This window comes from Heloderma suspectum, chromosome 5 (genome assembly GCF_057233095.1).
Source record: "Heloderma suspectum isolate Gila_16-S chromosome 5, 16-S_ref, whole genome shotgun sequence".
In the NCBI taxonomy this organism is placed as follows: Eukaryota; Metazoa; Chordata; class Lepidosauria; order Squamata; family Helodermatidae; genus Heloderma; species Heloderma suspectum.
The window spans coordinates 21530063-21555231 of NC_139462.1; the positions used below are offsets into that span (position 1 = coordinate 21530063).

At 40.7% G+C, this 25169-nt stretch overlaps 1 protein-coding gene across 2 annotated transcripts in view; it reads left to right on the forward strand.

Moving 5' to 3' along the window:
- CDS1 (CDP-diacylglycerol synthase 1) overlaps window positions 1-25169 on the forward strand; it is a 44395-nt gene that overhangs the window by 16434 nt on the left and 2792 nt on the right. Inside the window, exons 2-13 of one of the 2 annotated variants that reach the window (XM_084855551.1) lie at window positions 4622-4749; window positions 5404-5500; window positions 6076-6173; window positions 6692-6831; window positions 11770-11828; window positions 13455-13537; window positions 15813-15900; window positions 16854-16922; window positions 18377-18529; window positions 22627-22746; window positions 23006-23109; window positions 24063-24761. In XM_084855551.1, the coding sequence (XP_084711677.1) occupies window positions 4622-4749; window positions 5404-5500; window positions 6076-6173; window positions 6692-6831; window positions 11770-11828; window positions 13455-13537; window positions 15813-15900; window positions 16854-16922; window positions 18377-18529; window positions 22627-22746; window positions 23006-23109; window positions 24063-24192 (1269 nt within the window). In that variant the 3' untranslated portion in view covers window positions 24193-24761. Of the gene's footprint in view, window positions 1-4621; window positions 4750-5403; window positions 5501-6075; window positions 6174-6691; window positions 6832-11769; window positions 11829-13454; window positions 13538-15812; window positions 15901-16853; window positions 16923-18376; window positions 18530-22626; window positions 22747-23005; window positions 23110-24062; window positions 25094-25169 lie in introns of both variants that reach the window. The other variant, XM_084855550.1, reaches the window with a different exon arrangement.

Below are 25169 nucleotides of genomic sequence, written 5' to 3' on the forward strand. Positions count from 1 at the left end.
TGAACTTGAGCCAGACATCCAGAAACCTGTACGAGGGTCAAGAAGCAACAGTAAGAACCGGACATGGAACAACCGATTGGTTCAGCATTGGGAAAGGAGTACGACAAGGCTGCATATTGTCGCCCTGCTTATTTAATTTATATGCAGAGTACATCATGAGAAACGCCGGGTTGGATGAATCACAGGTCGGAATTAAGACTGCCGGGAGAATTATCAACAACCTCAGCTACGCAGATGATACCACCCTAATGGTAGAAAGCGAAGAGGATCTAAAGAGCCTCTTGTTGAGGGTGAAAGTGGAGAGTGCAAAAGCTGGTTTGAAGCTCCACATCAAAAAAACTAAGATCATAGCATCTGGCCCCATCACTTCCTGGCATATAGAAGGGAAAGAAATGGGAGCAGTGACGGATTTTACTTTCTTGGGCTCCAAGATCACGGCAGACGGTGACTGTAGCCATGAAATTAAAAGACGCTTGCTCCTTGGGAGGAAAGCTATGGCACACCTAGACAGCATAGTAAGAAGCAGAGACATCACCTTGCCAACAAAGGTTCATGTAATCAAAGCTATGGTTTTCCCAGTAATAAGGTATGGCTGTGAGAGCTGGACTTTAAGGAAGGCTGAGCGGTGAAGAATTGATGCTTTCGAACTGTGGTGCTGGAGAAGACTCTTACGAGTCCCCTGAACTGCAAGGAGGTCAAATCAGTCAGTTCTAAAGGAAATCAACCCTGAGTGCTCATTGGAAGGACAGATACTGAAGCTGAAGCTCAAATATTTTGGCCACCTAATGCGAAGAGAAAACTCCCTGAAAAAGACCCTGATGCTGGGAAAGATTGAAGGCAAAAGGAGAAGGGGACGGCAGAGGATGAGATGGCTAGATAGCATCACCGATGCAATGAATATGGACTTGAGCACACTCTGGGAGAGAGCGCAGGACAGGAAGGCCTGGTGTGCTATGGTCCATGGGGTCACGAGGAGTTGGACAGAACTTAACGACTGAACAACAACAACTCTGCCTCCTGACCACCTTCAACACACACACACCTTTTGCTGCTAGAAAGGCACAAGGAGTTTGCACCTCCTTGCCTTGGCAAGCAAACTATTAGAGTAGTGCATAGCTTCAGGTTAGCTAGATGTCCTGTTCTCTGAACTGAGTGATATTTATTTGACTGCTCTGTGATGGGGAGACCTTTTGCTTTTCTCTTGTTTTATGCTGAGTCCTAAACTATTTCTCTGCTGCCACTTATACATTAGTCCTATAAATAATGGTTAGATACTTGTTCACAGCTATATGAAAATCCGCAAAACGTTTCTAGAAGGTTGCCAAAGCATTTCTATTTTGGTCCATGTTTCACTACTCCGCCAAAGTTTGATTTGAGTCTAAACTGACTCATCTCTTTGAAAATAGATGGGATAAATACTGTCCCATTTCCTTGTTAAGATAAAACAAATGCTCCTCTCACCTACCTCTTTTATTTTACAACATGATTCTGATACTTTCTACTGTTGATTTTCATAGAAAATGAAAGGTTTGGGGGGGACATTCTTGCTGCATATTTGGGTTTCCCTTTAGGTTTTTAAAAAGCAGATACTACTGTTCTTGAAGGATGACTACTAACACTCTGCTCTGATCATTATTCGTAAGAGGTGGTGTTTGTGAATAGTGAAATTAATTCCCTGTTATCTTTATGGTATAGATATCAGCGTATTTATATATTCAGGTTCTCTTTAGAAGCAATTTTTTAAGGGAATCTTCATGATGTAGGAGTGAAGGTGGAAGTAGCTAAGAGTGGAAAGCATCTTATTTGTTAGATAACAGCATCAATTGTATTGGTGTCCAGGACTCTGGAATATTCCCCCCTTCCTCCGGTCTTGATTGGTGATTATTTTTTCAAAAGATACAGTTACTATGATAACTTTGTTCTTAATGCTGTTTTAACATTTCTGGCACCTATTTTCATGTTTCATCATTTATTACATATTATTGGGACATCTGTTTTAAAGGGCAACAAAGATGGTCTACATGACCAAACTGACTAATATCATAAAAGTAAGGGAGGGGAGACTGCAAGGTAACAAATGTATAGAAAACTGGAGGCTTTTCATAGCATATTGGAATAACAAGGTTCGTGGTTCAGTACAGTACAGTACATTGTTGAGGACAGTTAATTTTTTTATAACGTAATCTTGCAAATGCAGTTAAGAAAATGATAGGATTGTGTCCTGTTAATGAATGTATAAAGGGAGAAGGGATGAATATGATTTGTGGTATAAGCTAGCTTCTTATTCTCACTCTAACTCTTGTGTATTCATTTGTATAATGTTATAGTTAAGTGTCACTTACTGTAATTCAATAATTTTGGCATAATAAAGAAATATTCATTAAAATTCAGTAAAGCTATAGTTTTTCATGAATTTGGTTCTCATGGTGGTGCTGTTTTCAAGAGGACCCCTATGAAAGCAGAGCCCCCGATTTGTGAGACATACAGACCTAATTCACGAATAGTCCTGCGTACTTCTGGGCAGAACTATATGTGTTATACACCAGTATAACAAAATTCAGTGACTGCTTTTTCTAGTGTTTGGCAGCCTGCAGGGGTGGTGGCAGCTTGGTGTGTGATTTGGAACAGAGAAGTGGTGAGAGGAGAAAGGGACTGCATGGCTGGCTGGGGAATGCTTGGAGTTGTAGGACTTTTTTCTGTCTAAACATGTATAAGATTGCACCCTTAGACCGTCTTCCCCAACCCGGTGCTCTCCAGATGAGTTGGACTACAATTCTCATAATGTCTAGCCAGTGTGCTCAATGGCTGGGAATGACGGAAGTTGTAGTCAAAGACATTTGGAGGGCGCTAGGTTAGGAAAGGGTGATCGAACATACTGTGGCAGCAGCACCATACTGGAATACAAAAGCGTATCAGAATACAAGTGCTGCTGAGCTAGCTGAAAACTGCTCCCCCTCCCGTCTTTAAAAGTGTGCAACATGATGTTTTTGGTTTTTCTTTACCTTGGATAGCAATTTTCACAGTGGCTAAATGCTGCTGAGGACGGGAAAGAAATAGAACTTGCGTTTTCATGTCTTGAATAAACACCCTCTTTTAAATAACATAATAATAAACCAGTGTTCCTCTAGGTTCTTTCTGGAGAGGAATATTGCCTTTTTAGCAGCCTTGTGCCACAAGAGCTAAAACAGCATATTGTGTGAGCTGCTGTGCCACGCTCACCTCTTCAAGCTCCTACCCTGCTCTTTTGTTATGTGTTTGCACAGCAAATAGCAAGTGGATAATTCAGGTAGAGCAGGGCTGGGCAACCTGTGGCCCTCCAGATGTTTTGGCCTCCAACTCCCATCATCCTTCACTATTGGCTGTGTTCATTAGGGCTGATGGGAGTTGTCGGGCAAAACATCTGGAGGGCAACAAGTTGTCCAGCTCCACCACTGAGAGAGGGTTGCTTTGATAGCTCTTAATTTAAATATCTGCCCTCAGAAAATAATCTCAAAAGAATTAACAACTTGATGTGAGAGAACTGTAGAAAAGTGCCCCCCCCCCCGGTAACTCCTGAGAGTTGGCTTCTGCACTAGAGGTCATGAGTAGCTTTGCATCCCTTTTCACACTCTCCCTCCTCTTTAAAAAATAAATACATATTTTTAAAGCCTGTTGAAACTGCAGGGGAACTTCTCTCCAGCAGTGGGCGAGCACCACTCTTGCTTGTTATGGCTGAAACACAGTGGGCATGATTAATACCCGGCACACAGACATATCCTCAGGCTGTTCAAAAGAAACAAACACATTGGTTTTGAAGAGTCATGTATTTTATCTTACAACATGGCTTTTTTATGTGCGAGGTTGAAACAGTGGTCATAGATCTTCGTCGTACTTGAAATTTGGGTGCTGACTGGATACAGGGGGTAACAGTGCGCCTTCCATCAGTAACTTGGTAATTTCCTTTAGGAAAGTTTTTACATTGTAACATTGGATACAGAACTTATGGCTGTAGTTATGGCAAAGTTGCAACCTAAATTTCATTCTCAAGGGTTTACTTCAGCTGTTGCAGGGAAAGCAGCATTCTAAATTTTGGAACTAGAGCAGAGGTATGAAGTGTTAAAAAAAAAATGCCAAGAAAGAGCTTTTTAAAGTTATACAACCAGGTACAGTGAGGCTGCTCTCGCTGCTGTTAAAATGGTGCAACTTATTTCTATCTCTGAAGGTTTGCCTCCTACCAGCTTCTAAAGCATTTACAATGTTGTTAGGTGTATACACTTACACTGGGAATTATTCCGTGAGTCTCTTAAATATTGTGCTAAGTCCTTTGAGCAGAGCACCTTCTAGAATCAGTCCACAACTGAGAAAAGTTTTTGTATAATCTGGACATAATCTTCTATAGCTTGGAAAGATAAAATTTATGAAATACCAGTTTTCCCAAGAGCAACTTAGCCTTTTAGAAAATTCATCTCATACTTAATAAGCTGTTTGCTGTATCCCTGCTGCACCCCACATCTCACATTGGGTAAATGCCTGTGTTGCAGTAATGGCTGTGGTTTTATTTTTTTGTGTTGAATTAATATTCTGATGTCTTTGGGCTGAGATTTCCAAGTGTTATATTTGCAACCTGTGCTTTTTGTCCAAGGATGTGGATGGAGATGAAAGATTTGGAGAACTACACCACAGAAATGATTCAGAAGTTCCTGAAGTTGTTCCACCAACGGACAGCACTCCAGAAATTTTTAGAAAGGCCCTTTCTGGCTTATCTTCCAGGTATTGGGGAAAATAAAAATAATTCATCTGGACAGGTATTAATGTGAAGTTAATCTTTACAAAATTAAACTGTATGCAAACTAAAGCTTTATTTTTTGTTTATTCAATGTATGAGTTTTCTGTAGCTGAAATGCTCTGTAGCTTGGTGTTACATTCAGGCAACTGTTTGAATGCAGGCGAGTATCTTGAGAAATGGACAGATATCAACCACTTCCAGTTTTTGATCCTTGCACAAACTTCAATGTTGTTATTAAAAAACATTTCTATACTAGCCTTTGATTCGGAATTTCCAGGGCAGTTATATATACTCCACTATGCCTTTATAAAATGATTCACATGTGTATTTTATGAAATCCATTCTACTAAACAAAAAACCTAGGGCTTTAATCCTGTGCATGCTTCGAAATAAAGCATCATTGAACCCAATGGCACTTAGATTTGAGTAAACATAAATAGGATTGGATTGTCAATGTGGTATTCTCATCTAAAAACTGGATTTATCTTTAAATTAATGAAAAATAGCTCTCTTTGACTATCAGTATTCCTGTGCTCTGTTAGTAATTTCCATCATTGGGCACAGAGTTAATGCAAGTTAATGGGTGATTCAGAAATCAGAATTGTAACTTTACTTTTTATATATATTTCCCTTTGCAGATGGAAGAATTGGTGGATTCGTGGAATTTTAACTTTAGCTATGATTTCATTTTTCTTTCTCATCATATACATGGGATCGTTTATGCTCATGCTCCTTGTAAGTTTACTAAACTATAAGATTTATTTGCTCATTTGATCTAGCTATGGAAACAATCAATTTATCAGTCGGTTCAGTTATGCATCTTGAACTTGCCTTTCCCCTATTTGTGCATTCTGAAACTCAGGCTACATGATCCGCATAATCATATAGACTACTGTTAGGACTGAATGTCTCCTTTGCTTTTATGATCCAGCACTATGTGGGGTTCTAGTTGGAAATATAAAATCTGCAGCCAGGTGAGACCTGAAAGCATCACAGCTCTGATACACCCACTAAACAGATGTTCATGCAGAATGTGATGTGCATTCAGAGCTGCTTCTGATGTTGCAACGAATGGGAAGCTTGTGCACTGAAATTTTGGAGTTCCAGCGGTTCTTCTGGATTGAATGTATCTGTTAATACAGCAATATTATGTCAAAATACTATGATCTAGATAAATTTAGCTTTCAGTTATCCAAACTCTAGGAATGGCAGCATATGAATATGATGCATTTTTCTACTGTATTAAATGTTAGAGGACTCTGCTTATATATAAATTTTGGAACTTCATCGACCCTTTGCCTTTATTCTAGGTCTTGAGCATACAAGTAAAATGCTTCCATGAAATCATCACTATAGGTTACAGAGTCTATCGTTCTTATGACTTGCCATGGTTTAGAACACTAAGCTGGTAAGTAACAATAGGAAATTTTGGTTTTAGCTCTGTTTCCAGAGTTTTCCCTTTACATTTCATAAGGATAACTTTCTAGTGGAAGCAGACACCTAGGAGTTAATGATTCTGCTTTGAGCTACTGGCTTCTGTGGTGCTTCAGTTCAGAACGCGTTTCTTCTGTACTTAAATTGAATACTAAGGAGACACCTGAACAACTGTATCAGTTTAATTGAATTGACCGAATACTAAAGTGATGGGCACTGTTAAAAGAAATCAAGCAATTTAAAACAATTACCTTCTTCTGTATCTCCCCCCAAAAAGAAAAAAAAAGAATCCTGCTGTATCTGCTTTAGACCAGTCTCTGTAGCTTTGCATCATGTTCTGGATGTACACAATGTTGGAGTTCTCCTGGGTGGAATTGAGTGACACTTCTGATTGATCTTTTCATCTTCAAAGATATACAAATATGAAAAGAAAAACAAATGAACGTGTGCCTCCCTTTTCACAAAGTAACTTAGCTGCTGTGTATGTTGCAGGTATTTCTTGCTGTGTGTGAACTACTTCTTCTACGGAGAGACTGTAGCAGATTACTTTGCCACATTTGTTCAGAGACGAGAGCAACTTCAGTTCCTAATTCGATACCACCGATTTATATCTTTTACACTTTATCTGGCAGGTAACATCTTGTCAGTGCCCATTGTATTTTGTTTACTACTGTGTAGTATGCCTTGTGCTTAAGATTCTTGGGCTGTTGCCCTCTGTGCTTGTTTGAGGCGTGATCTCTTTAAACTATTTGATGGAAAATTAGCACAAATATTTCTAATACTTTGAGGGTAAGTGGTAGGTACCACTTACACAGTTTAAGAGAGAGCAGAAATTGCAGAATTAATGTATGCAGTGTTTGAAAACTCATAAGTTTGGAAACACATAGGCTGTTACAATGAATACTGGATACTTGGTAGAGGCAGTTTGGCAGTCCTCCTGCCACCTCAGTGCCCTATAATTATTTTTGATGCATGCCTGCAGTGTGGGTTGGCTCTGATGTTGGAACGTGGTGCAGAAAGGGCTGTGGGAATCATGACCCAGGACCCAGATTGTGTGTGTTTAAGAATTGGCTCTATCTCTTTCAGTTGGGCTCAGAAGGAGTTCAGTTGTCATAGTAAGATATAGTCAAACTATGCGTTAAAATCCCAGAGAAACGTGGTAGACCAAGGGTAGGGTGACAGTAGACTGCAGTCCATCGGTAGAGCACTTGCCAAGGTCCAACGGATCTCCTAGTGGCTACTGGAATTCTTGCAAAGAATAGTGGACTAGGTTGACCTTGGCCTAATCCCGCAAGGCACTTAAGTTCTCAACGAAGATTGCATATTCAAGATCACTTAAGCAATTAATCATGCTGTAACTGTTAAGAAATTCAGAGTAGGCATTCTTGCTTTGTAAATATGATGTGCAATGGTGGATCATGGAGATTCTAGTTGTTGTTTCTAAAGGCAAGACTGAGGTTCGAGTATCACTTGTTGTTGTTCAGTCGTTCAGTCGTGTCCAACTCTTCGTGACCCCATGGACCATAGCACGCCAGGCCCTCCTGTCCTCCGCTCTCTCCTGGAGCGTGCTCAAGTTCATATTCATTGCATCGGTGATGCTATCTAGCCATCTCATCCTCTGCCGTCCCCTTCTCCTTTTGCCTTCAGTCTTTCCCAGCATCAGGGTCTTTTCCAGAGAGTTTTCTCTTCGCAGTAGGTGGCCAAAATATTTGAGCTTCAGCTTCAGGATCTGTCCTTCCAATGAGCACTCAGGGTTGATTTCCTTTAGGATGGACTGATTTGACCTCCTTGCAGTCCAGGGGACTCGTAAGAGTCTTCTCCAGCACCACAGTTCGAAAGCATCAATTCTTCGGCGCTCAGCCTTCCTTATAGTCCAGCTCTCACAGCCGTACATTACTACTGGGAAAACCATAGCTTTGATTAGACGGACCTTTGTCGGCAAGGTGATGTCTCTGCTTCTTACTATGCTGTCTAGGTTTGCCATAGCTTTCCTCCCAAGGAGCAAGGGTCTTTTGATTTCATGGCTACAGTCACCGTCTGCCGTGATCTTGGAGCCCAAGAAAGTAAAATCCGTCACTGCTTCCATTTCTTCCCCTTCTATATGCCAGGAAGTGATGGGGCCAGATGCCATGATCTTCATTTTTTTAATGTTGAGTTTCAAACCAGCTTTTGCACTCTCCTCTTTCACCCTCAACAAGAGGCTCTTTAGATCCTCTTCGCTTTCTGCCATTAGGGTGGTATCGTCTGCATATCGGAGGTTGTTGATAATTCTCCCGGCAATCTTAATTCCGACCTCTGATTCATCCAACCCAGCATTTCTCATGATGTACTCTGCATATAAGTTAAATAAGCAGGGTGACAATATGCAGCCTTGTCGTACTCCTTTCCCAATTTTGAACCACTCAGTTGTTCCATGTCTGGTTCTTACTGTTGCTTCTTGACCCTCATACAGGTTTCTCAGGAGACAGGTAAGGTGGTCTGGTACTCCCATCACTTTAAGAATTTGCCACAGTTTGTTGTGATCCACACCATCAAAGGCTTTAGCGTAGTCAATGAAGCAGAAATAGACGTTTTTCTGGAATTCTCTTGCTTTCTCCATGATGCAGCGAATGTTGGCGATTTGATCTCTAGTTCCTCTGCCTCTTCGAAACCCAGCTTGTACTTCCGGTAGTTCTCGGTTCGCATACTGCTGAAGCCTAGCTTGTAGGATTTTGAGCATCACCTTGCTGGCATGTGAAATGAGCGCAATGGTGCGGTAGTTTGAACACTCTTTGGCGTTGCCCTTCTTTGGAATTGGAATGTAAACTGACCTTTTCCAGTCTTGTGGCCACTGTTGAGTGTTCCAAATTTGTTGGCATATTGTGTGCAGCACTTTAACAGCATCATCTTTTAGGATTTTAAATAGCTCAGCTGGAATACTGTCATCTCTGCTAGCTTTGTTGTTAGTAATGCTTCCTAAGGCCCACTTGACTTCACTCTCTAGGATGTCCGGCTCAAGTTCAGTGACCGCACTATCATAGCTATCAGGGACATTCAGATCTTTCCTGTATAGTTCTTCTGTGTATTCTTGCCACCTCTTCTTAATCTCATCTGCTTCTGTTAGGTCCCTGCCTTCTTTGTCCTTTATCATGCCCGTCTTGGCACAAAACGTTCCCTTGAGATCTCCGATTTTCTTGAAGAGATCTCTAGTCTTTCCCATTCTGTTGTTTTCCTCGATTGCTTTGCATTGTTCATTTAAGAAGGCCTTCTTGTCTCTCCTTGCTATTCTCTGGAACTCTGCATTCAGTTGGATATATCTTCCCCTTTCTCCCTTGCTTTTCGCTTCCCTTCTTTCCTCAGCTACTTGTAAAGCCTCATCAGACAGCCACTTGGCTTTCTTGCATTTCTTTTTCTTTGGGATGGATTGAGTTGCTGCCTCCTGAACAATGTTACGGACCTCCGTCCATAGTTCGTCAGGCACTCTGTCTATCAGGTCTAATCCCTGAAATCTATTCCTCATCTCCACTGTATATTCATAAGGGATATGATTTAGGTCATACCTGAATGGTTTAGTGGTTTTCCCTACGTTCTTCAATTTAAGCCAAAATTTTGCAACAAGAAGCTCATGATCTGAGCCACAGTCAGCTCCAGGTCTTGTTTTGACTGACTGTAGAGAGCTTCTCCATCTTTGGCTGCAAAGGACATAATCAATCTGATTTCGATATTGACCATCTGGTGATGTCCATGTGTAGAGTCGCCTCTTGTGCTGTTGGAAAAGAGTGTTTGCTATGATCACTGTGTTCTCTTGGCAAAACTCTATTAGCTTTTGTCCTGCTTCATTTTGTACACCAAGGCCATGCCTGCCTGTTATCCCAGTGATTTCTTGACTTCCTACTTTAGCATTCCAATCCCCTATGATGAAGAGGACATCTGTTTTTGGTGTTAGTTCTAGAAGGTTTTGTAGGTCTTCATAGAACCGATCAACCTCAGCTTCTTTGGCATCAGTGGTTGGGGCATAGACTTGAATTACTGTGATGTTGAATGGTTTGCCTTGGATTCGTACTGAGATCATTCTATCGTTTTTAAGATTGTACCCCAGTACTGTTTTTCCCACCCTTTTGTTGACTATGAGTGCTACTCCATTTCTTCTAAGGGATTCTTGCCCACAATAGTAGATATGATGGTCACCTGAATTAAATTCGCCCATGCCTGTCCATTTGAGTTCACTGATTCCCAAGATGTCGATGTTCAATCTTGCCATCTCATGTTTGACCACCTCCAGCTTACCTTGATTCATTGATCTTACATTCCAGGTTCCTAAACAATATTGTTCTTCACAGCATCGGATTTTCTTTTCACCATCATCGAGTATCACTGATCACTGTATCACTGACACAGTTCATCAATTATCACTGGTGTAGATCAAATAAGGTTTTACAACACTTCCAGAAAATCTTCTTGATTTCGCTATCTGGGGAAAGCCATTTCCACAGCTATGAAAAAATTGTGGAGGCTTCCTTTTTGTGTGCTTTTGCTTTCCAAATTCACACCTAGGTCAGATAGTCAAGTAGTGGTGTTGGCTAATCTGAGAAGCTGTTTAAGATGTGAAGTATCTTGAAGACCTCATTGGGCTTGCATATTAATAAAGGCTGCCATCAGATTGAGTACATGTGACTTATGCCACCTCTGGGTTTTACTGAAATTTTGAAATATATATTTGGGAGTTTACCAGCCCTTTCCCCCACCACATCAGCGAAATAACCATGTAGTAATGTGACTTGAAGGCATTAAGTATTAAATCAGTTGCAGAAAAATGCTTTGCTGGATCTGCAGACAGGGGCCTTACTTCTTGTTCTTTGTGTGCAGGAGGTAAGATCAGTAGGAATGCATAATACATTCCCATTCTTGGGTATACGCATAATTATTGGAACAGCTCACAAGAGAGCCCTGCCTGGCTTCCTCTATGTACTGCTTTAGGAGGGCAATGAAGGTGCTTTTATTCCAGGGGTGCACAACCTGTGGCTGCTTCCAGTGCAGTCCATGGAGCTGTGGGGACCCCTCCCAGCGTTTCCCTTGTTATTGCTAACAGAGATCAGAGGTAAGGGAACTGTTTCCCTTGCTAGTGCTAGCACAAGGGAAACCCTTCCTTTATCTCCAATCTCTTTTGAGAGAGCACTAGCAAAGTGATGTTTGGGGGCAGAGGGGGGGCAGGGGAAGGGATATGTGTGTATGTGTTTGTGTGAGAATCTGAATGAGAAGGGGAAGTTTAGAAATCAGGTCCTTGCTGTCAATTTCTTTGCAATATGTCACACTGTCTGCAGAATCTGGACATTCCTATCCCAGCGCAATGCCTAAAGTGTCCCTATATGTGTTGAATCAGGAAGTGTAATGGAAAAAAGGCTTAACTTTTAAGGAATATTGTAGACTTTTCAGTTATACTGGCTGGGGCTAAGGCTGATAGAATTGAAAACCAAAGCAAGGGAAGAGACCTAATGATGCAACCATCTTTTATTGCCAGTTTAGGTTCTGTTTGTTCACTGTAATTAGAAGAGTGCTGCAAAACATGCACCTGTTTTCTGTTTCTTGCACAGGTTTCTGTATGTTTGTATTGAGTTTGGTGAAGAGGCAGTATCGTCTGCAGTTTTACATGGTGCGTATCATTCCCTTAGCTGCTAAATTCATTCTCTAAATAATAAGTATTAATCATTTCCTATTTGTCACTCTTAAACTGGAATGTTGAAAATATATTTCCAAACCTCATGAACACACATTAAAGCTGTTCACCCCATACTGTTGATACAACTCTGAATCCGAGCTGTGATAGAGATGCCTTTTGGCAATGTGTAATTCTAGTAACCTACTTTGCTGAAGATTATTGCTACAAGGCTGTCTGCCAGTTTAGACCAACTACACTTTGGAGACAATGAAATTCTTATTTTCTGTGGACAGTCAGGAAAACTGACAATGTATTAAAAATCTTCATAGAGTGAAAATACAAAAAGATTGGTTGGAATTTAAATGTGAGTTTTCCAATGTTTTTAATCTTTCTGCGGATGCAGCTTAATACAATAGCTATTTTGGGATGCTCCCACACAGCCCAGCTTCCCAGGATGGTTGAAAAATTTGCTTGCAGCTGTCCCAAGTGATAAAAACATGGAAAACAACAAAAGGTGCACCAAGACTGTGATGTACACGAAGAAAAGCAGTCTAAAAATAACTCTTCATTGAAGACAATTAGAAATTATTCTAGAATTCTGAGCATGTATATCAAGGGTATGCAACATTGGGAGGTCCAGGGGTCATTTTTGCGCCCCCCAGACCACCCCCCTTTGGGGCTACAGTTGGGTGACCTGAAAAAAAGTTACTGTTTTTTTCTGAACAAAAAAGTGCTGTCTGGAGCACTATGGAATACCAAAAAAGTCAAATCTAGCTTGAGTTGACCTTTTTGGTGCTTTGTAGTGCTCTGCACAGCATTTTTTGTTATTTTTTAAAGCCTTTTTTCCAGAGGTGTGGGGGGCAGTGAGGGTGGTGGGGCTGCACTGGAGTTCGTGGGCTGCATGTTGCTCACCTCTGATGTATATTATCCATGCTAGTATGACCATGGAAATTGAAACTCTGTGTATCTATTTATCACCAGATGACACATCATAGTTGTTTACATGATTATATGCAAATTTGGTAACAACCACATGGGGAAAAGTGGCCAGGGGGATGCATGTGTGAACAAACCCTAAACATTTAATGCTTGTTAGACTACAAGATAATGGATGTATTAGAAATGGTTATTTAATTGTACAAGCATCACTAGAGAGGACACATTATTGTTTATTGATGAGGGACTCTTCCTTCTTCTCTAGTGCTTTTGCAGTTTAGATCCTAAATACTAGTCAGTAACTTGTAGGAACTAACTTCTGTGTTGATGAATTCACCATAACCTTGCCACTAATGTCTTAATGTTCTAATTCTAAATTATGTATCATTTGTATACACAGAATATCTAACAGCTTACCATCTTCTTTCTATTTCATTCACATTAAGATGATTTTTAAAAAGTCTTCTAATTATCAGATGGAAAAATTGTAGATATTTACTGCAAATCTCTTTTCATAACTGTCCTGTCTTCAGAAATTAATGCAGTTAGATTGTGATATTGTTCGTGTGCACCTCTCATTTCTTAGAATGTCTGTGTAGCTCCTTCAGCCAAACTACCATTTTTATTTAGGTGTATTGATCTGTGTTGTTGTCACTAACTGTTGTGTTATTGCACTGTTAACAGTTCGCATGGACTCATGTCACTTTGCTGATCACTGTAACTCAATCCCATCTTGTCATCCAAAATCTGTTTGAAGGCATGATCTGGTAAGGGGACAGTAATTCTTGCAAATCTATGTATATATCTCACTCATCTAAGTAATGTGTTTCTAGGTCTGATAATTGTTCTACAGTTCTCTTTTTCACGTGTTCTGTTTGCAGATATTCAGTGAGGCTTTGTCTAGGCTTTAAAATATTTGGAATGAACAAGAAAATAAGTCTAGTATAAATCAAATCTTTAGCCTCTGATCAACATGCAACATGAAATTGGCCTTAAAATTATTAGGTTATCAGTATTATATATCAACCTACTTCTCAACCACTATTAAGGGGTGCTCAACCAGCTCAGAGAAAATAAAGTATGATCTCAGTCATAAACGTTCTTGGAAGTCCTATTGATATCAGAGGAATTTCCCTCCAAACCTGCTAGGAGCAGTATACAATACCAGGATTGCCAGAAGAGGCATGGACAGGTGTACCTCAACAAGTTATATATGTTGCGGAATAACCACATTCCTCTCAAAGTAATTTTGTCTCGGCTGTCCCAATAAATTTCATAAGCTTTATGGTTAAATCCTGACTTATTTGCATTGTTGGTTAGGAGAGTGGGATTGCCCTGTTTTTAGGAAAAGCTTCCTATTCCTTTATATGTTGGTTGTTACAATGATCCAAAGAACTGTGGCATTAGTTCTATGCGCTAAAGGGGACATTAGACTTGTTTTTATTTAACAGAATCCCACCCCACCCACCCACCCCTGATCCATGGTGAACCGCTTTTGAAACTAAGGGAAGTTTCAAAGGCAATTTGTGATATGGCATAATATTCTGGCAGATTATGATCCACCAGAAACTTCGTTTTTGTTCCATAAATGATACTTGACAGATTCGCTGGGTTAGCACAAGGAACTCTTTGATTCCCTTCCCCTGGGTTTTCTTGTTGTCCTGAAGTTGTCTATGCTTTAAAATGGCAACCATGTCTCCTTTGTCAAGAAGAGTTCCACATTTTGTTTTGGCTTGGCAGGAAGAAGAGGGTGGGAGAATGATTGCTGATGAGTAGTGAAATCTCATTTATTTGAAGTTCAGATGTATAAATTCCTTCTAAATAAAGGATGATGATGATCATTGTTGTGGGGCAGAAAACTTTCTGCAGAAAATTTTCCAGCACTTTATTTTTCTGCGGGAAAAATCTGTTTCATAAGTTCATTATTAACAATGAATGGATGCCAGTTGTAAATACAATATTAGGCAAGCTTGACAGTTAAGGTTTTATTTAAGCCACAGTGGGCTGCAGTGTGTGTGGGTGGCCATTTTGAACCCTCGCATAACTGATGGTCTCCAGGTTCGGATGACACAACAAGCTGCAGCTGCGTGTTGAATATCCACATTCTGGTAGCTCACAGTAGCTTAAACAACCCACAATGGGCTGTTTTGATTGTGTAAATCAGCCTAAAGTATGGTATAATTTTTCCCTCAAATATTTCTGGTCGAATACTTCTGGTGTCTTGGGAGAAAAAAATAACATGGGGTACTTTTTTTTAGCTTTGTTTACTAAATACAAGTAAAATCAACATGCAAAATTCGATCTCTCTTTAGTGATTTTCTGATGGAAACTGGAATTTTCCAATACAAATGGAAATTTTTCTGATGCAAATGACCTTATGCAAATTAGCCTAATTTGCATCAGAAAATTTTCTGATTCAAAATTTTCCGGAAACCCCACATCACTGATGATGATTTACAAAGTATCTAAAATTTTCTAAGTAATGTACACAGATTAAAAGATAACACTCACAGGTTGACAATTAAATACTCACAAAGGGAAAAATGATTGAGGAGGAAAATAAGGCTGAAATAGAAAAGATAAAATATTTCTCTGGGTTTTTTTAGGATACTGTTGATAATGGATAACTACAAAGAGACATTAATAATATACTTTTCAATTACATAATCAGTAGCATATATACAAAAAAGATTTAAGTATATCAGTCCTATATGATATGTTTGTCTTTTGTATGCACAGATGTGCTTTTCTCACCTCTTTTTCCAGACATCTCTTTTCTGACTTCTTTTATAACTTTCAAAATGTTTGGCCTATGCTTATACTGTACAGAATTCCATTGCATAATAGATCCATCTCAGAGTGATCATTCTGTAAATATTTGCTTTAAAAGCTTGTACCCAGCTTCCTTAAAGAAGATATATTTAAAGTGTAATAGAAAATTCATATGACTGTAAGCTGGCCAGATAACTTGTAAAAGCCATCCATTCTTCACAATATCTATTGATTCGGTTTAAATTAACTTTTTCCCTTCTTACTACTCAGGTTTCTTGTTCCAATCTCAAGTGTTATTTGCAACGATATTGCTGCTTATATCTTTGGATTCTTCTTTGGGAGAACTCCATTAATTAAGGTACAAAACATGAGTAATAATCAAAGAGTATTTAAAACAATGCACTCGTGCTTGGCCTCCATTTGCTTTGTAAAGATGGACATTTTTTCTGAGGAATTGCAGGCTGTAGTTGTGTTCCGGTTGAGCATCTCTGCCTCACACCTTGGAGGGGTGCTTCCATTTCTGTCCTTAGATAGGCTAACCATAATTTTAACCATTTTTGTTATATGGCTTGCTAGTTGTACCCTTTTAGATTTCATATTCTGCTTATATACAGACATGGATTGCTTTCTTTATTACATTCTTAGCTATTTTCTAGCATTGACTGTTTCCTTAACTTGTCAGAGCATCTCTTACTGTTACGGTAAGAGTTCAGGACTGTGGTTGGTGAAGGGAGACTGTGGATATGTATAGACTACTAGCTTTTTCTGGTGATCAGAGTGCACTGGTTGTGGGACATCTTTCCAATGTTGCTGATATTGTTGCCAGCACTCAAACCAGTAGCGATTGCTGGGAAAACCCGATCCTGCTCTCCATTAGCATTAACAGTTTTCTTGTCATGTGTAATCTTGCGTAGTGACTTGCAAGTACCTATTTGATCATGCTTATAATGTCTCTGCTGACATCAGCCACATTTTACCTACCCACCCCATTTGTAAGAGCAGTTTTCTTTAATTTGCAGGTGTTATTCTGTAAAGGATGAGCATCCTTATGTTATGTTACATGTAGCTGCACATAGTACTGTAAAAGTAGTACTGCACTTGAAAGATAGCTGGAGCTTCAACTAAATACTAAGTGTAAATAGCAACAAAGTGTTTAGTGTTTCTGCTACATTTTTCCTGCTGCTTGGACAACAATGTGAAAACGAGTGTCAACATTTCAAAGGGATAGCCTCATTAGTTTGTTGCAGCAAAAACAGCAGAGTCTTGAGACACCTTAAAGTCAAAATTGTAACTTGTCGTTTCTCTCATTAGCTGTCTCCCAAAAAAACCTGGGAAGGCTTCATTGGCGGCTTCTTTACCACAGTTGTGTTTGGATTCATTGTAAGTGGATGTGCCCCTTCTCATACTAATTTTGTTTTATTTGGCATTAGATTTGAAGCTGGCATGAAAGGCTTGGAAGTGTTGCCTGACTGTTGTAGCTTTCAAGCATTAGGCTCTCGGCAAGCTAAGGCTTGGGACACAACTCTGTTACCAGGGGTTATCATTACACTCATAAGTCAGCCTGCCACCCACAACAACAAACAGCTTTGTTGTGGTGGACGTTAGATGGTTGGGTGTTAATATGGTATGTGACTACACCATCTGCCCTAACCACAATAAAAATAATTCTAAAACTGCAATCACAAAGGGCAATAAACTGTAAGTCAATAAAACCCAATAGACGAATACAACAATACATAACAATCTACAAAACATTGCTTTTATTTATTTAAATTATTTATAAGCTGCTGCACAGGGCAGCATACAGAATAAAAATATGTTAAGATACTTTAAAAGCATCAAACCATAATATGCTATTATAAAGTAGCAGTTTAAAGTAGGCTTAATGTAGACTTGAACCATGCCACAAAAAGTTCCGTAAGATACATTAAAACATCTCAGAATGTCAAAACCCAGCAACACAAAGGCAGTGTTAAGGAAAGTAATCCCACAACACTTACATAGTTCAATTGGAAGGGAGTTCCATAATCTTGGGGCCACCACTTGTACCCACCAAATTAATAGATCTTAATGGCAGGCATATGAAGCAGATCTAAAGCTGATCTTAACATATGAGCAGGATCAAACTAATATAATAATATCATGGTTCATAATATCAGATTTATAGGTGGATAATGCTGTCCTCACAATGACAGATCCACAGTACAGTTGTGCTGTTGATGGTATTAATATAATGAGGCTCCTTATTCTCCACCCTTGAAAGGTGATGGCAGCAAAGAGCCATCTGGAGGACAGATGGTCTTCAGAGACATCTCTACAGTCCATCAGGCATTCCTGTTACTTCCAGGGGTATTGGGATTAGTATGTAGAGTAAGGTGTCTTCAATCTTCCTTCAAACAAGGGGCAGCCTGGCAAAAATATCCCTTGTCTCTGCTAGGTTGGAATACAATAGAAGCCTGGGCAATTAAAAAAAAAAAAAAAGCCCAATACTGAAAGGATATCAAGCAATCTTCAGGCAATCTTCTCTGGGAAGGGCATTCTCACAATGTATGTCACAACCAAGAAAACTGTATATCTGGTCACTACCCATCTGACTTCAGATGGTGGGAGAACTTGGAAGATGGTATCAGAAGAAGAACGTAAGGTATACACATTATCTGGAGTGGTGTAGGCATATTCATGGGAACAGTAACCCTATCATTCCACATAACCTATAAATCAAGCCTTGCATACACTCTGGGAGGGGTAAATTGTTTTTCTTGTATTGTATTACAAAGTCTGAGAAGTGCTCAACTTGTCACAAACGCCTTATGGATGTCCTTTGTACCTTTCAGGTTGCCTACCTTTTGGCTCAGTATCAGTATTTTGTATGTCCTGTGGAATACAACAGTGAAACTAACAGATTTGTCACAGAGTGTGAGCCATCAGAACTATTCCAGTTACAGAAGTACTCCATACCATCATTGCTGCAAGTTGTGCTGGGAAGGGTAAGTAAAACAAAAGAAAAGTTGAATATTACGAGATCAGAACATTGGATGCAATGCTTTTTTACGAACCAGAGTATCTATAGAGCCCAATTCTCTCCCAGTTAGCATTCAGAGCATATAAAATGGCAACAGTCTACTATGACATACAAAATTACTGCTAAGCTCCTCTTGTTATGACACTCCTCTTCCCATTCTTAGAAGGGTTGTGTCTGATTTGATACTCTCAAATCAGCTGAAGGGACAAAGATAGAAACAATAGCTAGCAATACATACAGGAGGTTTCTGGAAAATAAGCCAAGAGCCTCCATCTTTCACACTAGAGGAACCTGTTGACAAGGCACCTGTTCAACTGATAATTCGCTAGACTTGTGAAGAGGTCTATCATCAGTTCCCTTAACTTTTTAATGAACTCCTGGAATGCCCAATAGTATGGATGTCATTTGGATTACAAGACTGTGTCTGCTTGTCCAGTTTGTTCTCATGTTTGAGAACATGGTGCTCTCATTGGCAGAGGACAATCTTGACTCTCTCAGCTTGCCGGCTTCCTTATAAACAGAGGTTGAGAGTTTCTCCTAGCCTGTTTATGAAGACTTTTGCTGAGGTCTTACTGGTGTAGGTGTGCAAATGGCAGATCTGGATCCAGTGTCAGAAGGCCACGGACACCAGTCTGATCGCTCTCAGTTCCAGCCTGTTCATACTGATTTGGAACTTGGACTCTGAGGAAGGTCTTTGAAACACCAGTTCTTGGAGATGAGCTCCCCAACGAAAGAAAGTCATGTCTATGCTGATAAAAATCACTAAGAAGCACCCCCTGTGACAACTGTCTGGAGAGAGGCACCAGTGTGTAGACCTCTTTGTGTTGCAGATTTGGATGTGAGTCTTCGTTGAAAGCTGTAGCTTTTAGACGGGCAACAGCTTTTGCAGGGGGGTTATTATTTATTTATTCATTCATTCATTCATTTCATTTCTATACCGCCCAATAGCCCAAGCTCTCTGGGCGGTTCACAAAAATTAAAACCAAACAACACACAATAAAACAATTTAAAATATATAGAACATTAAAACCACAATATAACAATACAACCACAATAAAACCTAGCAGCAGTGCAGGAGTTTAAAATACAGATTTAAAACAGCAAAGATAAAAATTTAGAAAGCTAAAATGTTAAAATGCCTGGGAAAATAAAAAGGTCTTCGCCTGGCGCCGAAAGGAATACAATATAGGCGCCAGGCGAACCTCACTAGGGAGCTCATTCCAGAGCTGGGGTGCCACAGCAGAAAAAGCCCTCCTCCTAGTAGCCACCCGCCTCACTTTCTTTGGCAGGGGCTCACGGAGAAGGGCCGCTGATGATGATCTTAAGGTCCGGGCAGGCACATATGGGAGGAGGCGATCTTTCAGGTAACCTGGCCCCAAGCCGTTAAGGGTTCAGCATTGCCCATGCCATGACATCCTCACAAGATAACAAGGTTCCTGACACCTGAGGATTCTGTAAGGTCTGCTTGGTGAAACTCTTGAGTAACTTGTTTTCACGTTCAAGATTTACTCCTTGGTTCCAGGTGTCCAGGAATTATCCCTAAATTAGAGATGTAAAATGTCTGGAAATTTTAAAGACATGGGAAAAGTGGGGATTTTGGGGAAAATTTAAAGATGTTCAATATTTGCTCTTTTTTCCTCTTTTTTTCTAGTTCTCTTTACAGCTCTAAAGTCATTTAGTGCCCAATTCTATGCATGTTTAGACAGAAAAATGTCATACAACTCACTGCATTTCCCCCCAGCATGTACTGGGCCCACTGGAATGCAGATGACAGTGTCAGCTGTGGCAGGGCAGGACAGGCATCCTGTGAAGTGTGGGACAAGGGGTAGTGTAAAGAAACAATTGCTGGTTTGTTTGAGGGAATTCCACCTGGATGTAAAACCTTTCAATGCCCTGGGCTGCAGGACGGCTTGGATTGCATTGTGCAATTGCCGTTTGGCTTGCTTTTTGTCATGGCTATAGGCAGAACTTTCTTTTTATCCTCTGTCTTGACGAGGATAACCAGCTTACCACTTCAACCAGTGGTTCGTAGGCCCATTGGAAGCAATGACTCATTCTTTGAATAGCATAACATCCATGGAAGAATCTACCAGCAAGGTTAGCTGTCAGGAAAATCTTCCTAAATTTTTTATTTCATTTCTATACTGCCCAATAGCCGAAGCTCTCTGGGTGGTTCACAAAAATTAAAACCAAAGAGCACACAATAAAACTTGATGGTTTTGTACACCTCCAGTTCTGCCACATCAAGACCTTCTGCCCAAAGTTGCACAGCAGTAAAGAAAATCGGTAACATGTGGGAATTCTACTGTTGCTAAAGCCTCAAAACCCTTCCTGAGTCTGTGTGCTTCTTGCAGGACCATTCTCCATTAGCAGTCACTGATGTGGACATAAAGGAGTGTCCACTTGTGGAATCTTAATGTTCCATAACATTTGGAACACCAAAGCTAGCTTGGTTTTCTTTCCCCCTGGATTGGACAAATATGGGCTGTACTAAACAATAATTAAAAAAAAAAAAACCTGGGAAAGGGACAACAGCCATTGGTCAGTTCTGAAGGCAAAATGGAGCTGGCTTCCTTGTGATGATATTTCCTTAGATCCCCCTCCTTCCTGCTTCTTGTCAAGGATACAGTTCCTTTTGACAAAGTAGAGAAAAGCTCAGCCAGAAGCAACTGAAGTGCAGTCTTCACCTGGGAATTGCCCGCTTCCCTGGAAGTTCACCCCTTTCTCATGAGGTGGCTGCAAGGATCTCTTCAAGTGCACAGGAGGTGCAGTTCTTCAAGGAATATGAGCCTTGCCACTCCCCTCCTGTGGACTTTTGGATGGAACCAAATCAGTCTGTGTTTGCTTATCAGGCGGTGGAGGTATGCTTCTTTCTGGAGGGAGCAGAAGGAAATGATGTGATGAGGAGCCTCTAGAGTCACTAGCAGGAGAGTGGTGGTTTCGGGGATTGTGCTTGGAGCAGCCACAAGAGCAGTTCTGCCTGCAAATTTTGGATTATGGTGGCACTCATTTTGCTTCCTTTCATCAATGCCTTCATTGGGATGCACCTCGGTCAACAGCTGTTTCACAAGGAATGAATTCCATAACTGCCTTGGCCACTAGTTGCTTCACCCTCCAAGAATTCAATCTTAGTCAGCTGCCCTGTAAGATCACGGGCTGTGGGGCTGGGGTGCACCTCTCCCCCACCCCAATGACTTGTGATCTGTATGGGTAGCTGAGGCTCCAGAAATAGCATCCAACCTATGATGAAGCCATGCAGTCTACAATCCAGACAGCACAACTGGGTGGGAGGGAAAAAGAAAAGAAAGAGGGGGACTTGATCCAAATTGTGTCCTGTGCCTTTTGGGAGGTGGGCGCTGTGCCGATCCTAAGCATCCCAGTTTTTCTTCTGCTCCAGCTGCCTTGAGGGGAGAGAGAGAGACAATCTCTACTAGGCTGTCCTTTTCAACTTCCTACCTGCGGCAGGGGGCGGGGGACTGCCCTAACCTATAAGCAGCAACCCCAGTTTTATTCTTTTCCCAGCTGCTTCAGAGGAGGGGAAGCAGTTCTATGTGTGCACCTGGAGAGACTCGCTTTGCGCTGCTTGCAGTTGTGTGGGAGTAGGCGGGCTGGGCCAGGCCAGTCATCTGCCACTTCTCCCAGCCACTGACACTCTTCCAGAAGGAGGGGAAAAAAGTGTCACGGGCATTATGTACTTAGATGGTTTTCTGCTCTGCTCAGCTCTGCAGAAGAGGGCAGTGGCTGAGACCTTCACTGTGTATTACATGCCCCTTGCTGGTTCCTTCCTAGGAAAGAGAGAGAGAGAGAGAGAAGGGGAGAAGCTATAGGCAGAAAAGAGAGAAGAAACTGAGCGATGATGTTGATGCCACCCAATAACTGAGACTTTATTTCCTGCATATGGAGGAAGAAGCAAAACTAAGACGCCCATCCCTCCGTGAAGCTTTTAGTCCTTCAATGTGCTATTTTTTGAGACTGTATTTGTGTCATGGGAGGTTGGGGAGAGGAAGGGATTATCTTATATTAAATAACACTAAGAGAAATTCTCATAATGATTTCTTGTAGGAAACAGTGAATCTGTACCCATTCCAGATGCACAGCATTGCTTTGTCAACATTTGCATCCTTAATTGGGCCATTTGGAGGCTTTTTTGCTAGTGGATTCAAAAGAGCTTTCAAAATCAAGGTATGTATGAATCTGGATGTTACAAGACTCAGTCTTACGCATACATGTTGTAAGTACATGTTGTTGTTGTTGTTGTTTTAAATTAACGTCTGCTACCCCAGTTACCTGTGGCACTTTTTTTAATTAAAAAAATTGACCAATTGTTGCAGCTGTAACTTAAATGTAACTGATCAGTAGATAAAAAGCAGTTAATAAACAAGTCACTTTTCAGTCCTAATAAATAAATAAATAATGTATGGGGCTTCCTTTTTTTCTAAAGGATTTTGCTGACACTATTCCTGGCCATGGTGGAATAATGGATCGTTTTGACTGTCAGTACTTGATGGCTACTTTTGTTCATGTCTATATCACCAGTTTCATAAGGTATCTTCCCATAGGCAACCATTTAAGAATTCCCACTAGCAAGGGAAAAGCCTTTCTGAGGGGTGGGGGTGGGAGAGTGTCTGTGTCTGTATGTGGGGTAGATGTGAATGACTGTGTGTGTGTGTGTGAGAGAGAGAGAGAGAGAGAGAGAATGAACATGCATGTCTGAGTGTGTGTGTGAATGTGTTTGTGTGTGACATTCTGACAGATGCCCAAAACCCCCTGGGGCTGAAAAGGTTGTGCACCCTTGCTGTATATAGAAAGGTGGTGTACAAATAAAGTGATTGCTTAGCATTTTGAGCAATTCCCTTAACTTTATAGAAACTTGCTTTAAATGTGTATCAGAACCGAGGAGATTAATGTTACTAGAGCTCAGAGCTTGAGTGTCTCCTCTGTACCCTGCTTTGGGCAGTATGTAAAACCTAGGGAAAAGCCAGGTCACAATTGGTGTCTTCCTCACCACCTGAAATCACTGTTGAGTGTTACTAGACACACAGAAGCAAACATGTATGTGAGTTAAGGATTCGTGTATGCAGGAATTATAGAACCCTAGAGCTCTGGTGGAAGAACAGGCATGATTTCTTATATTTTCCTCATGCAGAACCTATTTTAGTGATAGGTGGGTCATGCAAGAAGTCCGCTGTTGTTGCTCGAGTTGACTGTTAATTTTTTTATTTATTAGTGAGTGCTTGGTTCAATATTAATAATAGGAAAAGGTATTTCTGCAGTAGACCTTGTTACATATGTTGAATTTATGCTGCCTTATTAAAGTTTTGCATATGTCCCATTTCAAGTGCTTTAGTTGTTACACTGCTCCCAGTGGGAATACTTTAGGGAAAACAGAGTTTTCATTTGGGTAAACACTTTATAAGCAAGCACTTGAGCAAACAGGAAATAAGTAAAGGGAACTGATGATATTGCAGATTGAAATGTTATCTCCTTAATGTTGCCAGAGGCCCCAATCCCAGCAAACTACTGAAACAGCTGTTGGTGCTCCAGCCAGAGCAGCAGTTAAATGTTTATAAAACTCTAAAGTCGCACCTGATTGAGAAGGGGATCCTTCAGCCATCACTGAGGGCATAGGAGGACCAAACTGTGGACTGCAAAGAGAAGCACAGTTGGAAATGCAGTTTTGCTTGTACAGATCAAGGTGCATCGGACTGAAGCCAGACTCTGTGTCTGAAGATATGAATGTCTGTTTACTGAGATTACTGTGAATACCTGGGAGGCCATGCAAGATTTAAGTTCCTTTTAAAGAATTGCATGTTTTCGCTGTCTAGTTTCTTGGGTTGATGGAATGAGACTTCTCCCTTGGTTCCCAGCTTCATAGGTTTTTTTACAAGTAACTATACATTTTTAAACAATGATGTGCACACTCCCTCTAGGGTACAGAATTAAAGAAATACTTGTGAGTGTGCAATTTATAAAAACACATTTTTGTGCAATGAGATTAATGACTCCAACTCAGTTAGTGACACTTTATAGGACTGTGTTGGTATCTCAGTTTTAGCCGACAGTACAGTATGACTAAATAATAACCAAAGGGCAATAGAGGCTGTTTTATCCTGTTACATTACTTCCAAAAAAATAGGAAAGAAGTGTGTAATGGGAAAACTCCTACGGTAAATGTGTGCCTGTATTGGATTCCTCAGGTTGGTTTTATTTCTAGTTAAAAAGCCTCGGGGCGGCGGGGGAGGTGGAAATTAATCGGTTATAGTAAAAGGGAAATGTTTTGGCCGCAGGGGTGGGGGGTGTTGTTCCTGGTAGAATCATAAATACTGGTTTAAAGCACAGACATCTGCTTGAGTTGCAGGCCTCCTTTTTACCAGGAAATTCCATTCAGGGCTGTTGGGCACCAAAGATTGGTGGCTCTTGAAATGTGCTCATTTGTGCCTCAATGTTCAGATGTGTTAAATGGAAACTCTTTCCTCTCCTTTATGGTAAGTGCAATACAAGTGTTAGCTCAGCATTATCCAGACCAGGGGTGGGGAACCTATGGCCCTCCAGATGTTAGACTACAACCCCCATCCTCTGACCATTGGCCATGCTGGCTGGGGCAG